General features: G+C 46.1%; 2 protein-coding genes across 7 annotated transcripts; one reads left to right on the top strand and one right to left on the bottom strand.

The window, feature by feature from the left end:
• Positions 1 to 335: 335 nt before the first annotated feature.
• wdr74 (WD repeat domain 74) lies at positions 336 to 4,031 on the bottom strand. The gene is made up of 2 exons (XM_040131729.1): positions 3,191 to 4,031; positions 336 to 2,262 (listed from the first exon to the last, which is right to left on the bottom strand). Exons 1-2 carry the CDS (start codon positions 3,797 to 3,799, stop codon positions 1,720 to 1,722), a joined length of 1,152 nt encoding a protein of 383 aa, XP_039987663.1. The 5' UTR covers positions 3,800 to 4,031; the 3' UTR covers positions 336 to 1,719.
• Positions 4,032 to 6,011: 1,980 nt separating this feature from the next.
• LOC120791743 (protein IWS1 homolog) lies at positions 6,012 to 21,862 on the top strand. 6 transcript variants are annotated; one of them, XM_040130394.1, is made up of 16 exons: positions 6,012 to 6,126; positions 7,389 to 7,471; positions 8,406 to 9,072; positions 9,512 to 9,577; positions 10,945 to 11,152; positions 11,785 to 11,842; positions 12,120 to 12,229; positions 12,573 to 12,723; positions 12,804 to 12,886; positions 13,779 to 13,908; positions 14,006 to 14,123; positions 14,502 to 14,613; positions 15,691 to 15,747; positions 16,463 to 16,519; positions 17,068 to 17,179; positions 20,444 to 21,862. In XM_040130394.1, the coding sequence occupies exons 2-16, from the start codon at positions 7,445 to 7,447 to the stop codon at positions 20,567 to 20,569; spliced, it is 2,082 nt and encodes a 693-aa protein (XP_039986328.1). In that variant the 5' UTR covers positions 6,012 to 6,126; positions 7,389 to 7,444; the 3' UTR covers positions 20,570 to 21,862. The 6 variants fall into 6 exon arrangements, with proteins under 6 accessions (XP_039986328.1, XP_039986327.1, XP_039986323.1 ...); XM_040130393.1 differs by having other exon boundaries at positions 8,403 to 9,072; XM_040130389.1 differs by having other exon boundaries at positions 6,012 to 6,259; positions 8,403 to 9,072.
• The last annotated feature ends 1,542 nt before the right edge of the window (positions 21,863 to 23,404 follow it).

Genomic DNA, 23,404 nt, shown 5'->3' with positions numbered 1-23,404 from the left:
GCGCCCAGACTCAGGGAGTCAGACCCACGCCAGTGGTGGAAAGTAACTTAGTACATTCACTCATGTTCTTATATGTAGATGTTGCACTTGTTACTCCGTTACATTTATATGTAGGTATAGTTACTAGTTACTTACATACAAAACACATGTTGAACTTATGATATATGGTTTGATTGAAGTGGGGTGAGAAGGTCTCAAGTCTAAACTTTGTGTGTTGGGTCCCAAACAGGTCTTTCTGTGCCCCCCCACCAGAATCCTGCCGTTTCAGACAACACTTAATATAGAAAATGGACCGAAACAACGAATGCCTTTTTGATTCGTATCATTACTGTAAAATAACCCTCAAAACCTTGTTCCCCTCTTCGGCAGCATTTTATTAAGTCTGAACCTAGTTTTGAATCACTCATGGATTCCGTTTGTTCAAACCAAGAGAGGTCATTGGGATCTGTACTTTAGGTTGAGTGACCAGGCTGAAGGACCGCAGCGCTGGGTCACACTAACAACACGTCAGTATAAAGTGTGTGTCCAACACTGAAGTGACAGCTGTAACCGTAGCCGACAAGTCCTTAAAATATTCATGAGATCAATGAAAGCTGAACCTTTGAGTGAGGCGTCGTTTATTACATTAAAATAACTGGTAGAATGATACTGACACTGAATAGGGAGCAAATGACGACACTGGGTGTGTTTAAAGAGGCAACATCAACATGAAAAGAAAGACAGGCGCCCCAGGTGAGCGAGAGATGTCAATCAAGTCTGAGCCCGCCCACACCGTCCTGAGGGAGTCCAATCGGGTGAAACCAGGAAAACGCCTGATTCATCAACAAAAAAATCTCATCTTTCAGGACCTGGCTCTTACTCTTGATGCCTTAAGACCATTTTGCCGATAATACTTCTGCACTTTTACTCAGATAAACGTCTGAACGCAGAACTTTCACTTGTAATGGAGGATTCTGACCTGTGGTAACTCCTTCCGCCTGCACTTTCACTTAGATCTCAGTTGCCTGGTTAAACTGTCCAGGTCCCAAAGGTTCATCGGAATCAGGAATTCTCCGCAGCTCTGGTCCAATGTTTATCTACGGGCTGGAAATGGACTTCCTACATTTGACCAGTCGACTGACACCGTTGGCGAGAATCTGCCGTGAATCTGACCACGTGCAGAATTCGACTGAACGAGTTTATCAAAGCGAACGCGGCAAAACTCAACCGGAAGACTGGGGTATTTTTAAACCACGTGACAACTGCTCCCTGTGAGTCTTTGTGGTCTCAGCAGACAAAACCTGTAGACAACGCGGAGGGCGCTTCTGTTTCCACCGTCCACACAGGTCGCCGCTTTGTGTCCGTCGTCCACGCCCTCACCTCGCCAGGAAATCAGCCCCAGACGTAGCGCTTCAGTCCCTGACGTTTGGTACGGAGAGGAAATCCCATGCTCTGACCTTGACGTTCAGGGACCTGATTTATGTTTTAAGAAGAAAAGTAGTAGTGGCCGTTAAAATGATCTTTACTCATAAGACAACTGCAGGCACTTCTGTTTGAATAAAGCCCTCGGACACAATATTACAAAACAATGTGAAAATAAATGTAGAGACGGATCAGAGTTCAGTCTCTGGTCAGCCAAAAAAAAAAAAGGCAAAGCTTTTATCTTTCATGTGTTTCAGTCTGGTGACGTGACTGACGGTGTTGAAATGTCCCACGCCCTGATCAGGCCTCAAACGCCCCTCAGTCTCGGCCTTTCTTTCTCTTCTTCTTGCTCTTCTTCTCCGGTTCTTCTTCCTCCTCCTCCTCTGTCGTTTTCCTCTTGGGCTTCTCCTCCACCTGCTCCATGGCGTCCCACACCTCGTCCTCCTCCTCCTCCTCCTCCTTCACCTCCTGGGTCGCCCCCTCCCCGTCCGTCGCCGCCCCTCCGTCCTCCAGATCCCGGCTGGCCAGCAGGAGGCAGTTGAGTCTGGACTTGAGGTAGACTCTGTGCTGCAGCTTGCGGTCCTCCAGGCTGTGGATGCGGAGGAAGCGGTCCAGGCCGCAGGACGCCACCACCGGCTGGGAGGGGTGACACTGCAGCCACCGCACGCCCCCCGCCAGCCCCTTCAGACAGCTGCGGACCAAACCTTTCCTCAGGTCCAGCGTGGCGATCTGGCCGTGGGTGTTCCCCACCACCACCGCGTTGCCGGCGGCGGGCAGGGACAGGGCCGTGAGCGGGTACTCGCCGAACTCGGCCTCCAGGACGGGACGGCGCTGAGGGGAGGACGGGTCGAACACGTGGACCTGACGGAGGAGACAGAGACACACAACAAAGTGAGGGTTTGGAGGGAAGGGGGCGGGAGCTCCTGGTTCACACAGGAGTCGTGTTTCCGCAGAAGGTGAGTGTGACCCGTGCCGGTCTGGGATTTCACGCCCGTCCAGAGAGCAAACTGGTATTAGACGCCTCCAGCGCCCAATACCAGTTGCTGAGACAGGTCTCGCTGGGATGGAGAGCTGTTTACCACCTGTGTGAACGTGTGATAGTTTCACATATAAAAGAAACATCATTTTAATAACTGGTCACAGGTAGAAGAGTCACCTGTGACTAAAGTTGTCGGATAAATGTATGAAGTTCTATGAAATGGGACTAAAAGTCCTTTTCTCTCTGTGGAAGCGTTTTGATCCACGCTCTGAAACCGTCTGTGAATAATTACAGGGACTGGATGGTGATGGAGGTCACCGGGTTTTCCTGCAGCAGCAGCTGAACAAGGGTTTCACTGGGGGAGACGAGGGGGGGCATTTTATCACACCTCCCTCTGTGACTTTAATCCCGCCTGAACTGGTCTTTACAGGCCCGCTCGGGATTCTCAGTCTGCAGGTGGAAACGGGCCTTTAAAAGCCCCAGAAAACGGTCGTAACGTGAACTTTGGTCTTGTTGTATGTTGCCAGATCCTGCATTAAGAGACCAGTCGGTCACTTTCTAGACTGGCAGCAGGTTCGTGTCCTCTGAGACGAGCCTTTTGTTGACACGTCCCTTTAATACCGGTGTGTTGGATGGTACCGAACCGTGGAGAAGAGTTTAAGGATCGTAAGTCCAGCCGTCAGAACCTGAGCGACCGGGTGAAGGTTCGCCCGTAGCGAAGGGGACTTTAAAACTGCCGGTTTTTGAGCGGAGATTGGCCTATAATACCCGGACGTCTCGCAGTTACAAAGCAGCGCGGTGAAGACTCACCTGGTGGTAGCCTGTGCAGGTGACCACTTTGTCGGAGTCCGGGATGAAAGCCATGTCTTTGACCCACTGCGGCCGCCGTAGGTCGAGCCAGTCGTCCCGCAGGTTTTTGGCGGTGAACACGGGCTTCTCGGGTCTCTCCAGGTCCCAGATCTTCAGGCCGTTCTCCTTGCCGCCGGTCGCCACTTTGTGCGGGTGTACCGGGCTCTGCCGCATCCTGCACACGTTCTTGCCCGCGTCCAGCTCGGTGACGGGCTCGCCGCTGTCCTCCCTCCAGACCCGCAGCGTCCCGCACTCCCCGCAGGTGAGCAGCGCGGAGCCGCCGAGCGCCGCCAGCCCGGTGAAGCAGCCGTCCGCCGGGTCTCCGCAGCGCCGGGTCTCGGTGAAGGCGCCCTTCTCGAGGCTGAAGGTCTTCACGGTTCCGTCCACCGAGCCGACCAGCAGCTCGCTCTCCGCCGGGTCCCCCCAGCACAGCGCCCGGACCTCCTGGTCGCGGCTCAGGTGGCTCGTGTTGCAGAAGTTGAAGGCCTGCTTCCGGGACACGCTGACCCCCTTCAGGATGCCGGTCTCCGAGCCCAGCCACACGGAGCACAGCCGACTCCGGTCCCCCATCGCTACGGATTTAAACGGACCGAGAAGTGGATTTAAACCTGGACTTCAGCGGCCCCGGGTCCTGGTCCTGACAACACGCGTGGTTCCTCTAAGGGCTGTGTCGCGTGTCACAGACGTCACTGTTTGTTGTTTTTTTTTTTTTTTTAAACTTTATTGATAAACGGGTTCAGGTTTCTGCAGACGTCGTCAAATTAAAACCAGGACTTTTCGACACCACAGAGAGAAACTGAAACCCGTTTCACGATCAAACCGGTCGATAAAGGGACAAAATTGATGAATAATAAAAATAATTTATTGAGTACACCAATTAATTAACGACACAGTCTATCACCTCCCGCTGTTTATAAATCCTAATAATGTAATTAATCAGTTGACGTCGGTTAAAGTTTAATGTTTAAAAGTCACAGACTCTCAGATCCGGTTTTTCCCTCATTCGGGTCTTTAAGGTTTAGTGACACAGTTCATCTGCTGAAAAATCAGTTTATTAACACTTTATTACAACCTTTGTTATAACTACCAACTTTATAAAAAAAGCAAAAAATTCCGTAATGAATTATACTGTGGTTTAATATCATAATAATTAATATGATTATTATAATAATTATTATTTGAAGGGCCGAATTAATTTTATAACAGTCTTTACTGACACAGCAGCACTACGGGACTTCCGGTAGACGCTTTCAAAATAAATAAGTGTAATGTTTTGAATTTATTCGTCTGGTTGTAAGTTTCCTTTGAACGGTTGCAGACAAAGATGTTTACAACACAGGAGAGAAGTAACACCGGTGTGAGCATTGGTGTAACTCCTTAATGCAGGTAAACAAGGGTTTACGTCTGAAAAATTGTGTTTATTTAGGTGGTACTTTGCAGAGGTGGATAGTAATTTAAAAATATCATAAAAATCATACAAACAGATGGTGAGGCCACACACACACACATACACACACAGAAAAGATGTGTTTTCAGCTCGGATCCGAGGATCTCCACAGCGCTGCCTCCTGAACACGAGAGTGGAAATTTGTTCCACAGAAGAGAGGAGCTTGACGGGCAAAGGATCCGCCACCGAAAGATTTCTTTATTGAATCTGGGAGCGGTTGGGAAAAAAGCAGCATCGAGGGAACGTGAAGGATGAGATGGAGACTTAAAGCCTTGTAGGTCGGGAGGAGGATTCTGCAGAGGCATCGGGACAGGTGCGATATCGTCGGTCCTCTTACACCTCGCGGGCGTCTCGCTGCTGCATTTCGGACCAACTGTGCAGCAGATCAGATGTAGTTGCTGTCAAGGGCAGGCCAGAGAGAAGCACCGTCTGGAAAACACGGAGCGCATCTTGGCTGAGTGCCGTGGGTGAAAGAAGGCAGGTCAAAGGTGAGAGGGGGATCGAAATCTATTCCCCTATTCTTGACTGTGTGCCTCTGGGAAATTGTGCAGCCTTCGAGATTAACGGAAAAATCGGAGCAAGATGACCCGGGTCTGGCTGCCGGGCTGCACCATCAAGCAACAGTTCAGTCTTGCCTGTAGTCGAATGTAGGAAGTGACGGACTCTAGTTGTACAAGCCCGGAAGATTCACCGACTGCTGCTGGAAGGTCCATTCGTGGATCATTGGCACGACAGTTGTCATCAATGGCTTTTCTTTGTTCGTTTTGTTTGTTTTTCCTTTTTAATGTGACCCAGGGGCAGCAAGTACACACACAACAAAGGCGGTCCGAGTACTGATCCCTGCCGGACATCACATCAGCCTCCATAACAACAGAACCAGGTAGAGTGCCGGCCCATTGAGACCAATAAGGTTCTCAAGACTTTCCACAGTGTCAGAGACGGATGTAAGATCAGAGTCCACTGAAGTCAACGGTTCCTGAGCGACCCTGGTTTTTGGATCTGAACCCAGACTGAAACTCATCAAGAAGCTTGTCAGTGGATGGATGGGCTGTGAGTTAAATTAAGATCCATTTTTAAAGAAATCTCAAAATTTATATCTCATAGTGTTTTCACAATATATAATATCTCTAATATCTGAGATCCTGAAATCTCTCTGTTTCTAGACTGGATTCGTAGCTGACGGTGAGTTCTTTGATTAATTGTTTCCAAAAAAAAACCTCGACTGATCTTCTTTGTTTGTCAAATTAAATTCTAGCAAATTTATTATCGCAGCCGGAAGCGGTGATTTGTAAACTTCCGTGTTGACAATAAAGCTTGCTTTAAAAGAAGGCTCTTACGCGATTACGCGGCGACCGCATGCGCAGATGAGGCCGTGACGCCATTTTGGGTCTCAGGGTGCAGTAGCTAGCTGTGGCTGTTAGCTGTGTAAACGCGACGCTACTTTGTTCGGGTTCGTTTTTGCCGCTTTGATATTAGAGTTGAGTAAACAGAGTTGTCCCCTTTGTTCAGGTCCGAATCTGAATCTTTCTTCGTCTGAGAAATGGACGGAGAAGAGGACGACTTCATGTCCGGGAGCCGCTCCGGTAAAAAAAAAAACCGTCGTTCAGCTTTGTTTCATATTTAAATAACAAACCAGCGTTAACTAACGGCGACTGCTGACTCGCCACCAGCGGGTCTTTAACTTGAGAGTCGCGGTGAACAGAAAGTAATTTAGCTTCTGAACTGAAGGGTGATTTGGGATTAGCAGCAGTGTTGTCGCATAACAACCAGGAAATGTCCCGTTTTGGCGTCACGAACAACAGGCTGGCAACGCCACCGCTCCCCGTCTTATTTATCTGTAATAAATGATGCTGTTGTTGCCCGAACTGTTACGACGCAAACCGTTGGACATGGAGGTGTTGTTTTGTGCTGCGTGCCAAATTCAAAAGCAGACCTAAAGATTAGATCCCCTCACATTTTCTCATTTATATGTACATACTTTTTTTTTTTTTACCATGTGCTTGTTACCCATGAACTTTAAAGCGCACGATTTTTGCGTGGGGTTCGGCGTGCGGACTCTAGGAGACCTTAAGGTCTTGCTGTCTTTTAAGTGGACTACACACCTCATGGTGACACTGTGAGAATTTGAAGCTCCACTCTGCCTCAACCTGTTGGTTAAATAACGGATGTAACGGTATAGACCTTTTGATGCGAATGTGGTGGATGTGTGTCATATTGACAAAAAAAGACACATTAAAAAAATTAGATTTCATTATGTTTTCACAATATTTAATAATTTCTACTGCTTAGTTACCCGTGGACCTTTTACGTGCGGGTTTTGTGCACGGGGTTTGGCGTGCAGACTGTAAACGGTCCTGAAATCGTTCTTTAGGTTTTTTAAAGTGGATTTGAACCTGAAGGTGACCGCGCAGGTGACCGCCTTGTCAGAGTCCAAGATGAAAACCAAGCTGCTGTAGACTAAGCCAGAACCAGGTCTCTGCGTGTTCTTCCGAGGGCCTGAAGAACGATAATGGAAAACCGAAGCATGACAATAACAAGGGCGGTCCACTGAAGTCCTTTTGCAGAAACCCTTTCAGAAAAGCGACTCCTCTCCTCTTGTAGCTCTTCCACCAGAAAGCCACATTTTCCTTCTCCTGTCTCTGTCCAGGTGTGTGTGTGTCTGACATCAGCAGCATGTGTTGTGTTGTTTTTGACCTACTGTGTGTTCTGCAGATGACGGAGGCGGCACTCCGGTTCAGGATGAACACCCGGCGTCAGACGGGGAGGAGATGAGGAGTGACACACACCAATCTGAGGTCAGGCTGAGGCTCGGTGTCCGATTTATTCTTCTTCGTTTTCACCCCTGATGAATGGCCAAAAAAAAAAGAGAAAAAAGGAAAAGAGGTGTAAAATCCTATCAAAAGTTCAGATGCAAATAAAAAAACCACGCTCTCCTTATTATTCTTATTGTGATCAGACCGTCTCTGTGCTGCAGTCATTCAGGATCTTCTCTGAACCGGCTTCTCAGACTCTGCAGACTTTTGAAGCCAAAACTAGTTTGATAAATAGTTTTTATTCTGAGGTTTGAGTGAAAGTGAAGGACTTTTATTTCCTTCACTCAAGTCCGAAACTTTTGCTCTTAGCAGCATTCGTACGGATAAAACGGGCCTTGAAACACGTGTCAACGCTTCCCGTGGAAAGGTTGAGATTTATAGGCACAAACTTGTTGGGAAAGTGTGCGTTCCTCTGTGGAAACTCTGACCCTTGCATACGAACGTTTCAGAGACACGGATGGTGAAGCGGTGAACTGTAGTGAGGGCAGATTTCACGTCATCCTCAATGTGATAAACATTCAGCCCAGCTGAGTGAGATGGTGTTTGTGCTTCTGAGACACTAATTATTCCAGAAGCACGGTCCAACTCAAATCGGCTGTGGAGAGTCCCGGCGCTGCTGAAGTGCTAAGGATGACGCCAGGATGCACCAGGTGCCAGAATCTGGACGACCTGTCTCGCCTTTCTCTGAAATTACCCATAAATTCCCCGCGTCCTTTTAATCTCAACCACATTAACTGATGAAATAATGAGCCAATTTCATCAAATCTTTTTACGGAACCGGAGAACTGAGCGTTGGTAGATCTCTGACGCAGTCCTCTACTACGGTGACAGCGTTAGTTCTGACAGCGTTTATTGCCTTGATTAGATGCTGACTGTGTGAGTTCATCAGCTGACCCGCCACTGTTTGTCTCAGCAGGACGAGGGCAGCAACGACGAGGACGCCCCCCGCGCCATGGAGACCAGCGGGGCAGCCAGCGGCTCCGACAATGAGGACCGCAGAGGGGCCGACAGCGACTCGGAGGGCGAGGCCCCCAGGGGCCACGACGACGACTACAAGAGTGACTCGGAGGCAGAGGCTCCTCGTCCCGCCGACAGCGACGACGACTCTCCGGTCAAACGCAGGACGAGCGGATCAGACAACGAGGAGGAGTCGCCGGTCAAACGCGGAGCTTCGGATAATGAGCGGGGGGAGGGGTCGTCCCCCGTCAAACGCAGGGGGAGCAGCTCGGACGTGGAGGAGGGGGAGGACCGGCCCAAAGCGGCCGCAGACAGCGACTCAGAAAACGAGGACGCCAAGCCTGCGGCGTCCAGCCGGTCCAACGCCGACAGTGACTCTGACACAGAGACGCCCACCAGACGCAAGGCAGCACAGATAGACTCTGAGGAGGAGGGGAGGGGGGGGCAGGAGGAGGAGGCATTGGGAGGAGGAGAAGGAGGAGGAGGAGGGAAGTGGAAAGCTGTGATGCAGTCTGACAGTGAGGAGGAGGAGGAGGGAGGAAGGAGGAAGGCTGCCGCAGGAAGTGATGGAGAGCAGCAGGAAGAGGAGAAGGAGCAGAGAGACGGCAGCGACGACGAGAAGCCAGGTACTGAACTCACACCAGCTCCAGCTTTATTCAAAACTGAATGATGTGGTGCTATTGATTATGTATTGATGGTATTCAGAGGTTGGCCTGATGAGAGTTGATGCCTGAAACTCTGAAAATAAGGTATTCAGTAATCAAATCCACCAGCCAACATGTTTCGTATGAACAACGGGTTAAATGGGTCGAGGTCTTCTGCGCGAAGATTTCCACGTTTCACAGTCTCGTAGCTCAGAGCAAGTCTGCTACAGCCTCTGTGATGACTTCCTGCTGACGCCTGATGCTGTAGCGGCACCACAGGTTTCAGTTTTTGTTTTAAGCTGAAAAGAATTTCCTCAGAGCTGTTGTTGTTGTTGTTGTTGTGGCCGATTTAAGCATCTTTAAATATTCACTCAGCACTTCATTCATTTGTGTGTGTGTCTGTTTGTGTGTGCGTTTTCAGTGAAGAGGAAGAAGGCCATCCTGTCAGACAGTGAGGATGAGGATGAGGAGAAGGCAGATAAACCAGGTAAGAGACTGTCAGCTTTTAAAACTTTAACTCTTCCTCCGAGTACTTGGTTATCGACGTCGCTGACACTGTGAATTATGGGAGACTTATTTGAAAAGGTGACACTTTGTAAAAAAAAAAAAAACAAAACTGTGCAGAACACAGCTGCTGTGACATCAGTGATCGGGGTGTATTTAGATGTGAGACTCGGTGAGTCAGGGTGGAGTTATCCTGTAAAACCTTCCGTCAAGCACAGGCACCGGTTCTTTAGTTGCTCTGGAGCTCGGGCAACCACGGAGAAATAGCAGTGTGACGCTGGAAGAGTAGTTACGCTTTTGTGTAGATAAATACAGGATTAGACCAGTGCTTCCCAAGGTGAGTGTGTGTTGAGGGCAGGTGGAGGTTGTCACAAGATTTACTGCTTCTTTAATAACATTTCTCCACATAACAATGAAGGTTAAAAAAAAGACAAATAATCCAGCGGCAGGTTTGAAAAAGCACCGGACTGGACGGTGTCGATCAGTTTTAACTGCCATCTAAAGCTGTGTCAATTCCTATATTGAACTTTCTCTGCGTCTTCCAACACTTCCCAGTAAGTTTCCACCGCTCAGTGGTTTCACACGGTGATAAAAAGTTTATAATAAACTTCATCTTACATTATCCTCAAACCGGAGCCACTGCAAAATGAGCTAAAAACGTCCCGAGGTTTTTTAATGAAAGGAAAAAGCAGAGCGACAGAAGCTGTAGGGACTTGCACTACGCATCCGGTGGGTCTACAGTGGTACCTGTACCAGCGCTTGATCAAACGGGCATCATGGTCTACTGCGTTACACTAACCTAACAAAGGCTATATTCATATGTTTTCCGGCAAAGTGGAACAAAAATATTAGGCGCCAGTGCGAGGAAGGCTCTGAAATTTCCCATCAGCCTTGATGCTCCTGCTTGTTTTGCAGTAAAGAGGCACAAATGGTTCAGCTCGGAGCGTTTTAAAACAATTTGTGTTTAGGTTGGATGTGTAGTCAGCACCGCAAAGAAACCGTTTTCCCAGTTTGGTGTGGAAGAACCTGACTGGTCTTCGCAGAGCCCTGACCTCAACCCCATCCAACAGCTCTGGGATGAACTGGACCACCGACTGTCAGGCAGACCTCATCACCGACATATCAGATCCCCGCAGCAGGTTCGGCATCTGCTGGAAACGCCGAAACCGGAAGCACATTAACAAACAAGATGTCACCTTCACAGGTTACGCTGCCACATACTGAGGGAATGCCGTCAGCTGTCCACACACTCTAGTCCATTAGGGGACAATCGGCGCTGCGCTCAGTACGATGTTTGTACCACAACACCGCTCCGTCTTTCAGTCTCATGTGTTTTTATTTCCTCAACAGCGAAGAGGAGTCGGGCGGTGTCGGATGATGAGAACTCAGACAGCGACGGGGGGTCAGACGGTCCTGATAAGAGTCTGGCAGCCAAACTGAGAGAGCTGGGCTCAGACAGCGGGAGCGAGGACGAGAGGTCGAAGGCCTCGGCAGGGAAGAAGGACGAGAAGGCGCTGTTCGGCAGCGACAGCGACTCTGGAGGCGACGACGAGGAGGAGTGAGTACTGGACTTCTCGCACCAGTTCCACTTAAACTGGAACTGGTTAGACTGATCTAACTTAAACCTGAGTGATCCGCTGATCGTTTTGTCGTTGCAAACTCCTGCTGTTCCGCCAAATATTGCTCAGACCCGCAGAACTTTGCTTCACAATCTAGTGGAGATCCCAGCGTTTCCAAAGACACCAGATCTGTCTTCATTTTGGGGTGAGACATGTAAAACATGTCCATCTGATGGAGTGGTGGAGGAATATTTAACTGGGTGAAAACATGGTAGAGCTTCGGTAAAGAGCTGGTACAGAACGTGACGGTACACGATTCTGTCAGTGTGGAATAAAAGGAGATAAAGCTGCTTGCTTGGAATTTTAAAGGGGGGAAACTGCCTGCTGAGGGGTTTTGCCATTTAAACCTGAAACCAGTACCACACTGGGGGTACTGGGCGCTGTCGCTCTCATTGTGGTGTAGTTTTGTTGGATCTTCAGCTGAAAGACCATAAGGCGAACGGTGTCCAAACCCGCAAAAGTACATTTGTCAAAAAGTAGGCAGAGTAAAGCGACCGTCTCTGTTGCTGCAATGACTCCCAGAAACAAACGGAGCTGCTGGTGTGACCTTTGACCCCTCTGTTCCTTGCAGGAAAATGATCGCGGATATTTTTGGAGAGTCGGGAGACGAGGAGGAGGAGGAGTTCACGGTGAGTGAAACTGTAAAAGCCTCCTGCTGATCCCGTATCTGTCCATTTATCACGTCCGTATCTCTGAACCGTCAGTTCATCAGTGAAGTTCATTTATTACTCGCAGCTTGTACCTTCCCTCCTCGCCGCTACACGTCCATAAGTCCTTTCTTCCCACTTTGCTTCGCTCACTCTCTCCTTCCTTCCTTCCTCTCCTTTATGAAAATAAAAGGAGAGATGTGTGGCAGGATAGAAGCGGGTGTTTTTTGAACCAAGTGTCTGTCTGCTCCTGCTGCAGGGTTTCAACCAGGAGGACCTGGAGGGGGAGAAGAAGGAGTCGAAGGAGAGGAAGCTGCAGGTGGAGGAGGAGTCCGATTCTGATGAAGGAGTTGACCGCAGCGGCCAAGAGTAAGCAACACAGTAGTGCTGGAAGATTTGAGCAAAATGTCTAATTAGGAGTTTTCTGAATATTGCGATTTAAATTGCTAAGTTGCTTGTTGTTGACGTCCTGCTGCTGTTTTTCTTTGAACCAGTCAGAGAAGTCAACTGGTCATTACACCTGCTGGCTTTTCCATTAGACAACTGCATTATTACATTAGTGATAGATTTGATAGTTCTCAGTAACGTCATACAGTCCAAAAGTCTGAAAGCACTCTTCCAACGGGAAAGTGTTCAGATAACGTCCAGCAACAACGTTTAATCTTGGTGTGTGCGTGTGCGTGTGTGTGTGTGTGTGTGCGCGCGTGCTCAGCACCAGCTTCATGTCTGACTTCGACATCATGCTCGCTCGGAGGAAAGCCATGAACAGCAAGAAGAGAAGACACCGTGACGGAGGGACGTTCATTAGCGACGCCGACGACGTGGTCAGCGCCATGATCACCAAGATGAACGAGGCCGCAGAGGTCCGCCCGTCAAAATAAAAGCCTCAGCAGTGAGAATGCCGTCCCGTAAACCCGACTCACCGTGTGTTGTTGTTTAACAGGAGGACCGAACTCTGAACAGTCAGAAGAAACCAGCGCTGAAAAAACTCACTCTGCTGCCTCAAGTCGTGATGCACCTGAAGAAGTAAGAGCTCTGTAAAAACCTGCCCGATTTGACTTTACTTTAATATCTCACAGCCTCATCACACCTTCATTGGTCATCTTGGTCTCAGTCAGAGACCAAGATTTTTTTTTTTTTTTTTTGTGGCCTGCAGAGGTCTGACCACAATGATCTGTCTTGTTAGAGCTGCAGCTAACATTTATTTTAATTCAGCTTATCTGACAATTGTTTTCGTCGTTAATTGTTTGGACTAAGTTTTTGTTGCCCGACTAATTAATCAATCAGTCGCTCTAGTGGGGACACACAAGGGGTCACAGTATAAATCTGATGCGTCATGGGGCGATTAACAATCTATGAAGGAAGAAAAGACGACACACAATTATGACTTAAAATTTTTAGACGTTCCTCCGTTGCTTTTTTTCCCTGTTAATTACTGGGTTACCTTTTCGCACTTCATAAGTATTAATAGGTGTCGAACTAAAACAATCTGAGAAGGAAGGATCCTGCATTTAAAAAAAATATATATTTAATTTACTATTTTCAATTTTGGAACGACGAAATAGTGTATTTTCCTTGTATTGACAGAAAACAATGCAAAATAAAAACTAGTTAGAACAAAAGCACTGCTGGGCATAACATAAATGAGACACCTTTTTCAGATGTGTTTTTCATAGTGTTTGCATCACAGGAGCAAAAGAAGGCGACGCCAACGAAATGGTCATGTTGAGAACCAAACTGACTCAAAGGTGCTAATGCTGCCAGATACGTGACCATCGCCCACGTGGAGTTAAACGACGCTGCATCGTAAAAGACGCTCGTGTTCTGTGTGTTTTGTGCAGAAAGTCTTTCTTTTATATAATTGATAAGTTTTACGTGAGCTTTGCTTTAAGGTCACCTGCTGGTGCTTGTCCCTCAGACAGGACTTGAAGGAGACGTTTATCGACAGCGGAGTGATGTCGGCCATTAAGGAGTGGATCAGTCCTCTTCCGGATAAATCGCTGCCTGCTCTCAGAATCCGAGAGGAGCTGCTCAGGATCCTGCAGGAGGTGAGTGCGCATGGTGTGCGAGGACGCTCTGAAACCTGCAGACCACAGGTAAATCCAGACTCAGTCTAGTGGGTTCACCGTGTCTCTCCTCCCGCAGCTGCCCAGTGTGAGTCAGGAGACTCTGAAGCACAGTGGGATCGGTCGCGCCGTCATGTTTCTCTACAAACATCCCAAAGAGTCTCGATCCAACAAAGACCTCGCTCTCAAACTCATCAGTAAGGACCTCTCACTTCAAAACGTTTGGTGCACTTTGCTGTTTATTTAGCGACAGGAGCAGAATCCTCATGTTCTAACTGTTATTGCGGGAAGTTACACGTTACACAGATAAATTAGAAGTGAGAGTGTGGCAACGGTGGAGGATTCAATTTCAGATTCTTCTATGTGGTATTTAATTTGGTGAACTGAAAGAATCCTCAAAGTTTTTTGCAAAAAAGACACGGGCAAATGTCGAAAGTGCTCGTTAGGTCCACAAAGAGCACCGCACAATGCCGGGTGTCGCTGAACAGGAGAAGCGGCAGAGACGGTGCTGCGACCTGCACTAAACCCAGACTGAAAAGCACTGGGTGATGAGCATTGATCTGTCTTGTGTCCAGATGAGTGGTCACGTCCGATCTTTGGTTTGACGTCCAACTACAAAGGAATGACGAGAGAGGAGCGACAGCAGAGAGATCTGGACCAGCAGATGCCTCAGAGGCGACGACTAAGGTACCGACACGAACCAAAATCTCAACCTGACGACAACATTGCACAACCCTCATCACACAGGAGGGATGATGTTGAGAGTGCGCAGCGTTTCCAGAAATAATTTAGTCAGTCAGTTCACGAAATGTACCTGTAAGGTGTCAGTGAGGTGTAGGGGTCCGATGTTTTGTCAGGCTGAGGATGAACGCTTAGCGAGAATAAGAATTTTGTTTATACAGCACTCGTCAAAAAGGAGTTACGAAGTGACTCAGAAAGACATAAAAACCAAGAAATACCAGGTCCACATAGAACGGAGATGAATACGACTACAGTAGCAAGTGAGGGTCAAACACAGCTGCACTGAAAACACCCTGGTTTTCTTTGTGTCAGTTTCTGGTCATTTAAGGAAACACTTCCCTTTTTTCTTTTTTTTTTCTCGTCAAATGCTCCATGGGAGCACAATATAATCTAAAATGATAAAGATGTTATTACCGGATTTTGAGACGGGACAGGGCACAACACGACATCATAATGCAGGACGTGGTTTATTGTACTTTTATGGTACAAATTCCCAAATTAATGTTCAAGTAATTAAATTTCAGAAAACAACAGGGGTTTGGGGCCTGGGTAGTTTCCCACTTCGCCCGGTTGATAATCCCCCTTTATTGTGACTCTTAATCTAATTCATTCATTTCAGAACCTCTTTTCTTTTACATGGCTCTGATCCTCTGTAAATGTTAAGAGGATCAAAAGTGTGGTGGGACTGGTTTGTGGCAGGTGCAGGGTAACAAATATCTGCACCGAAGGACAAAAAATACCCGTATATTGGTTTAGTCTTCCTGGATGTGACAGTGTTTGAACCACAAATTGTCCTCCTCAGGTCACATCTCCCGGCTCTGCCTGATATTTTCATCCTACATAATCTTTCTCCTCCTCTTATTTGTCGTATGTACTTTTTTTGTCGTTCTCGTCATTCTCTTTCCTCATCATCACGTTGTGTTCTGCCTTTCAGCCTTTCCTGTCGTCCTGCTATGTTTTCTCAGTCCGTCCATTTCATTTCTCTCCCCCTCCCCCCTCCCCCCTTCCCCCCTCCTCCCCCAGTCAGCCTCAGAAGGTGGAGAGGGCGGAGGAACCTGACGTCTTTTCTCCACCGATCAGGTTCAGTCATACAATTGCATGGTTGCATTGCAAGCCTCTAGACTGATTGAAAGTTTAACAGGAATCCGAACGCAGAGAGACGGACTGAGCTTCTGTTTCTCTGGTCTCATATGGGCCTGGAAGGCAGGGAGCCCACAGCCTAACTTTAATAATGTCGACAAACGTTAAAGAAGTGTCCGACTTTTGGTGGAACGGTGCCGATTACTGTGTGAATGAAACCGCGCACACGATGTAGCAGCCTGAGTTTTGTGTCTGACCAGTCAGTGCCGCTCGGCGTAGTAGACGCCGTAGTTCCTGAGCCATCAGAAGAGAGCAGGGACTGTTTTGGCGTCAGGAACTAAATGTAGACTCTGGTTCCTCTGGTCGAAAGGCAGGTAAGGTTCCTGATTTCTCGAAATGGTTCACGGGCCACAGGTTGCAGACCACAAGTCAGTCTTTCTTACTGACTCGCTGACTAACTGCTGTGAGGTGGAGAATGTTAATAATAGCATGGAGACTCTACCGGAGTTGTTTCTACCAGAAACCAGTGAAGTTTCTGGTTGGAGTGTTTATCCTGCACATCAGCAGACTGTGGACGTCCTGCTGAGTTTAAAGATCAGGTGCAAAACGTCAGATTTGTGAACTCTGCTTGTTTTCTGTGTTCACTCAGTTGCTGTTCATTCATCGTGATATAAACCGCTGTGTCTCTCTCTGCCTCACCTTCTCTCCTTTTTAGCTCAGGGGGTCAGACGCCTCGGAGAGACCTGGAGAAACAGCTCACTGGAGAGGAAAAGTAAGAACCTGCTTGTTTGTTCATTTGTTGTTTGTTTTAAGTCGCACAGATTGTACGGCACAGACATCCAGAAGCTTTTTAAAGGAGCTGGAACTAGAACACACACTGAAAGCAGGTGTCCACTTGTAGTCGTGATATTTCTGCTCCTTCTTCAAAAATCTTGGAGCCTGGAAAGAGCCCGGCCCACACAGCCAGACCTTTATTCTAGCTGTTGCAGATTTAACATTAGTTAGATAAGAGCTGATAAAATCAGCTGCCGGTGACATTTGTCATTTTAACCGGTCAAAGTGACGGGGCAAGGCCAAAACAAATGTCAAGGAAAACAAGGTTCAATAAGACGTTTTTAGCATCAGAGTTTAGATAGTCCAGGGAAATAACAACCAGGAGCTGGATCTGAACCAGACCCGTCTTATGATAGAAAATGATGGCGATGAACATAAAATTGCTACAGAAAAACATGTTGGAAATAAGTAGTGGAAATAATTATGATATAAACTATTAATGGATCAAATGTAACTGGATTCTCCTTCTCCACCTCCTCCCTGCAGAGCTCTGAGACCCGGTGACCCTGGGTTCTGTGCCAGGGCTCGGGTCCCGATGCCCTCTAACAAAGACTATGTTGTACGACCCAAGTGGAACGTAGAGGTGGACTCCAGCAGGGTGAGTACATGGGGGGTTGTGTTCCTTTTCAGTTAGTATGTCATCCTGTCAAAGAGTCTGAAGGCACCTGAAGAAGGTGAACGTCAAGTGTGTTGCCATTTAAAATAGAAAAAATAAATAATAATGATTCTGAGTTTAAAGGATAACGTCAGCCTTCCTCACACCTCAACATTGACACCAGAGAGACCTTGATGTGGAGTTTATTATGACGCTGAGTCAACGATGGCCCCAAAGGTTAGAGAGGTGGCCTCGTGACAGGAAGGTTTCCTGTTCAATTTTACCACCACTCAGGTGCATCCAGGTGTGAACGTGTTTGGGGAAAAAATAGGCAGATACCTCTCTGGTTTTATAATTGTTTAAAAAATCCTTAAAAGAATGATGATAATGATATCCTAAAAACAATCATTCTTAAAATGATAATACTTTAAATGATAAGAATTATTTAAAATAAAACCTAAATAAGTCTTTATTGCCTTTGTTTCAGTTGAATCGTCCAGTTTACCAATTGATCGATATTTCAACAAATGTCAGCACTGAGAATTGATTCACCTGATTGACTTTAGAAAGTTCCACTGAAACACACTAGAGGGCAGTAACAAACCGTTCATCAGAGTTAGTTAGAAACTTACTTTGGGAACGTTGGAACTACTTTCTGTCTGGTAGTTATGATTAGAGAAAGGGCCTGGCAACATTTAATGTAACTGATTTCTAAGTCTAATTTTGTGTAGTATTAGAGCAGAGCTGTTATTGTACTAAAGTGTTTGCTAATACAGTTTTTTAATATTAAATATGTTAAACCAATGTCAGAATAGAATTTTGTTTGAATAGTTAGATGTGAAGGGTTAACATGGACATCTAATATGCTCAAACTGTACTTTGAAGAACGGATTATTGAATTTAAGAAACGTGCTTTTAAATACGCCGTTAATGAGCCACTGGTAATTGATCGGAAAGTTGTGGCATCAGAAGAGCGTTTTATCACCATAGTGACATTATTCAACCCGTTAAATCCTCTTTACTGATCACTTTTTAAAACCTGTAGAGGGAAGAAGGATCCAAAAAGAAAACAAAAATCACAGTCAGCGTTGACTGACTATACAGAGACTTGCTGCTTAAATAATAATGAATTAATAAATTAAATAATAATTTTGAGAATGTGTTTGGCAGGTAGAGATTTTAGGTTGAAAGTAAATAAATAAATAATATTATTATATTAAAAAGAGAAGCCACGCGATAATGGGAAAAATGATGGTCCTGATAATCGGTCCCCTCCTGTCACTGGAGGACTGAGGTCAGGAGCTGAGCTGTGATTGGTCCTCTGTAGAGCGGCTATAAGAAAGGCATCGGCTTGCTGGAGAAGCACAAACGGCGCCTTGCTGAGGAGAGGAAAATGCGTCGCCCACAGGGAGCGGTCAAGATCAGCATAGAGGGAAACAGAATGCCCCTGTAGTTCCCGCCGTTCACCTGTGGGGGGCAGTAAGTCCTTCTGCATGGTGTGCAGTGCTGGTCCAGCTGTGTGTGGTGTCAGTGTTTCCCCTGAAAAAAGACGCAGCGCTCTGTTCCCAGATAAGACGGAGTGGGGCGTCTGTCCTTGGGGAACCACCCACCGTAGTAAACCGGCTCGCCTGTGGCGTCTGACATGTGACTCGCCTGTGACCACACTAACCCGGCCCGTGCGTGGACTCATGAGTGTGTGACGAACCTGGCGGGGGGCTTTCTGTTCACGAGTGTTGTTCTGCATGGTGCCCTACACCTTTTTACCCGTGGCGTTGAGCTTCCAGGCGACGTTACTCTCGGTCTGATGGCTGTACGAGACGTTCCTCTGATCCGTTGGACGGGTCTGTGTTTAAATGACATCGGCTTTTAGGCGGGTGACCAGCTCAGCTGAAAACGATTGGTAGATTAATAACGCAGTCGACATAAAATTAACTAAAGCTTCAGCAACAGTTTTGATAATCGATCGTTTCAGTGATTATTGAAGGAAGATGCAGTGAAAGGTTCTGGCTTCTCCAGTCTGAGGAACTGATGCTCTTTCTCTTATGTTAATAAACTGAGTGTATTTGGGCTTTGGATTGTTGGTCAGACAAAAACAGTCACTTGATATTGCTTTGTGTTTTTAAAAAACAAAAAAAAAAAAACCTGTTCAAAACCCAAATAAAGTCAATTCACTATCCTATAAGAGAAATAAAAACAGCAAATATTCACTTTCGAGAAGACGAAACCAGAAAATTTGGGGCATTTCAATGATTTAAAACGACAACTGGGCTATGAAAATAGTTGCAGACTAAGTATCTGTCAATCAAGCAATCGACTGATTAATCATTTCAGTGCTAATTAATAGCCGTCACTTCTACCGTGTTTTTTCTGTTTGCTGTTACGCTACTGTCAATGTCAGGCAGCAGCTTCTGCACATATTTCACTTTAAAAGTCCACCAGCAGCTTCAGAGGGCGTATCTTCCTCGGTATGCTTTTAATCTGGAATGTCTGCAGGAAGTGTGAGTTTCGTGGACAACATCTAGCGGTGGAAGAGGTTCTCAAAAACCTTAACTCAAGCCAAAAAAACGTAAACCTGCGGGGTCGTCGGATGATTCATGGGACGGGCAGGAAGAAGAAACTCAGTTCTGATTCAGGAATCTCTGTTCAGTTTTTGTGCTTTTTTTGGAATCGTTGCTAGAAATGTAATGAGACTGAATTTACCGTGTGAGTGCAGGTATTTCCACTTCGGCTTCATGTTTTTATATCTGGCCTTTTTATTTGTTCATACGGCACTACTCACCAGACGCTGCCATTACTTGAGTACCAGCTTTTATTTGAGAATTTGTGGTATAGTTGACTAAACTTTATACATTTATTTAAAAACAAAAATCATTTCACCACCTTTTCCATCAAGGTAACAGGTAATGTAACAGTGAAGCCTCTGAGCTGCCTGTCATCTGAGGATTTTAACTCCCCGTGAACGTCTCTGGAGAAGTGAAGTGGGCTTAAAGAGTGATGAAGCACCAGCTAAAAATATTCTGCAGTTTGTTAAAACTGCTTTCTGGTGTTGGAACACTTCACATCTCTAACGTTATGTAACGTTTGTTTGTGGTAGAACATGGAGTGTTTAACCTGTAGGCATCAGTGCAGTCAGACTTACTGTTTCATCGCACCTGTAGAAGGCAGCGATGTTTAAACGAATGGTACAGTCCTCAACATGATCCTAGCTTACTTTTTTTTTTTTTTTTTTAACTGATTGTATGTTTCTGTGTCCGTTTCCTCCTCCAGGGTCCGATGAAGAAGGGTTTGTCCCGCGTCGATAAACAGATGCGTAGATTTGCCGACATCCGCCGCCTGACGAAGACGGGTCACGCTGTTAAAATCAGTGTTGAAGGCAACCGGATGCCACTCTGATTTTAACCCCCATAGGATTTATTCACTTTTTTCTTTTTAATGTTTTGTTCCTGAACCATCCCACGATTATCCTCACCCTTCCCTCCCATCTCAGGTCCAGCTCTGCCTTACTAAAGGGCTGAGGTCAAAGTGTGAACATCTGCTGAAATCACACAGACTCACCGGTGTCTGGTCAAAAAACATATTTAAATATAATCCAGAATGATCCTTGGAATGAAGGTTAACTGCTATTAATGTTAGCAGTCAGCTATGCTAATTTTGTCTCCTAACATTAGCTTATGTTAGCAGTTGGCTACATTAGCTTTAGCTCCAGACCAACCGTATCCACATTGTTCGCATTACGTTAGCTTTACCTCAAAGTTAAGTAATGTTAAGAGTCAACTTTATCTCCATGTCCATATAACAATCAGGTGACTTGAAGGTAAAACTAATGTCCAAGTCCATCATATTAGCTAATGTTAGCAGTTAGCTATGTACCTTTTTATTTCCGAAGAAAGAAGGTTCGTAATGTTAACTTGGGTTAGTAGCCAGCTACTTTAGCTTTATTTCAAACCTAGCAAAATCTAAAACATTAGCAAATCTCAAAACTAGCAAGGTCCATTACTTTAACTTATGTTAGCAATCAACTACATTAAGCACTGGCTCCAAACCAACTGGATCCTCCGTGTTACCTGATGTTAGCATAAATATAGCTTTACCTCTGAGACAGCTAATTAACATTATTTTTTTCATGTCCAAGTCCACAATGGCAGATCATTTTTGCAGTGTGTTTCCCAACAGGCCTGCTAAGCTAGCTAATGTGAGTAGTCAGCTAGCTTTAAGTCATAAGTCACAAAGATCTATAACATTGACTTATGTTAGCAGTGAGCTAAATTAGCTTTATCTAATGTTAACTAAGGTTAGCAGTATACCTACAAGCCAACTACGTTAGCTAATGTTAGCAGTCAGTTTACTCGAGTTAACATAATGAGCGTTAGTTACATTAGTTGTAATTTATCATTCATCTACATTAGCCATATCTCTCTAATATCAAGGTCTGTAACATTAGTTTATGTTAGCAGTTAGCTTTGTTAGCTTTTTGTGCAAATATTACAGTTCATCTAATCAATTAATTTCTGTCCATAATCGACTTTTTTTTTTTTTTTTTTATATTTTCTTAAAACAAGTGAAGAAAATTCGGAACCAGTGTTCCAAATATATTACATCCTCTATGTTAAAGTAAAAATACTTATTTAAAGAGTTTTCTAGAAATGAGTGTCTGTGTCGTGGAACAAAATGAATGAGGCAGGTTCATTTTAAGAAACAACTTGAAACATGTTGAACATTAAAAAGAAATTACAAATCTCACCGCACTTTTAAAACCAAATGACGGAGAAAAATCACTTGACGTAATCCTTCCAAAATCAGTCTTTTGACCAAAAAACTTAGCTGTAGCTGATGTGAATTCTAACTTATCACAGCAGCGTTTCTCCATGAAGGACAAAACCGCAGTCTCTCTACAGCCACCTCAAGAGTGTGGTCGGATTGAGGCTGAGAGTCTTTTTACATTTAAACCAGGGGAGTGTACTTCAATTCTACCATCAGTAAGCAGGTAAAAGTGACATAAAACGGACACAGCGGTTATTAAACGTATAATGACAGGTAAAGGGGGGTAATGCGGACAGTGTGAATCTGGTGGTTAAGAGGTAAACCTGATGTCGCCGATCCAAGGATCATTTTGGTGAGAGCCTCAAGTTCTCCAGTCCTGGATCCGAGAACAAAATCTCCCCCTCGCCCTCTTTGTCTCTGAATGTGACGGTGTTTGTATTTTGGTAAAAGGCTGGGCAGACCTCCGCCACAGTCCGTTTTGTCCCCTCTCTGCTCCCGTAGCAGCTGTACAGAAGTATATAAACTGTCTACAGGACTGAGTTCACACAGGTAACACCTTGGCTCTGTTTGCTCCGGATCAGTCTAGACCTTTAAACAGACATCAGGACTCTGTAGTGAAGATGTCAGTTTGTTGACTGTGTGAATCAGCCCGCCTGAGCTGTTGTGGATCACATGACACTTTTCTTAATAAAGACTCAACAGAAACTCCCCTCTGGTCTCTCAGCTCCTCTGTTGTACCCGTGGGCGGTTGCAGTAAGTTCGCTTCGCTCATGGTGGTTTCAGACCAGACACGCGGGAGTGGGTGGTTTTTACGAGGTGGCGTGTAGCCCGAAGAGCACCGGCCTCTGCAGACCCCACCTAAAGCTGCGGTCAGTACGGTTACAGAAGTCTGGGAATTCACAGAGGAACAAAAATGGAATTTCTCTGCGGTAAAGTTGTCGTCATAAAAACCCGGGCCAGGCCTCGGTGCCAAAATCCAAATGGGTACACGTTGTGGAGACCGGTGTTTTAGGCCTTCAGCTGACAATTATTTTCATTATCAATGAATCGTGTCGTCGTTAACGTGTCAAAGGATTGCAATATTGTAAACATACCCATCACACAGCCCCAAACCCCAGATACTCAGTTTACTCTCGCATAAGACAAAGAAAGGAAAAAGCCAGAGTTGGTGAATACTCGGCCCGAACACTCGATTGTCAGAGTAGCTGTCGATTCATCCACTAATTGTTGCAGCTCTGGTGTATTTGTGGTCAAAGTGAAGATAATGTTGCACTTGAGCCGCTGGTGTGAAAACCCCGTTATGCTCTGGTCAGGCTACGCAATGCTTTTGCCTTTCGTGACGGCATCGTGTCACATTGGGCCTTCGCGGAGTCGGGGGCCGATGAATCGATTAGTCGATTGTTGCGGATCCGATTTCTGCCTATTTTGATAACCGCTTACAACTTTCAGTCATTGGCTTTGTGCAAA

The sequence above is a fragment of the Xiphias gladius genome, chromosome 7 (assembly GCF_016859285.1).
Source record: "Xiphias gladius isolate SHS-SW01 ecotype Sanya breed wild chromosome 7, ASM1685928v1, whole genome shotgun sequence".
Lineage (NCBI taxonomy): Eukaryota > Metazoa > Chordata > Actinopteri > Istiophoriformes > Xiphiidae > Xiphias > Xiphias gladius.
The sequence above is the reverse complement of the archived record's forward strand: the minus strand, read 5'-3'. Positions and strand labels throughout refer to the sequence as shown.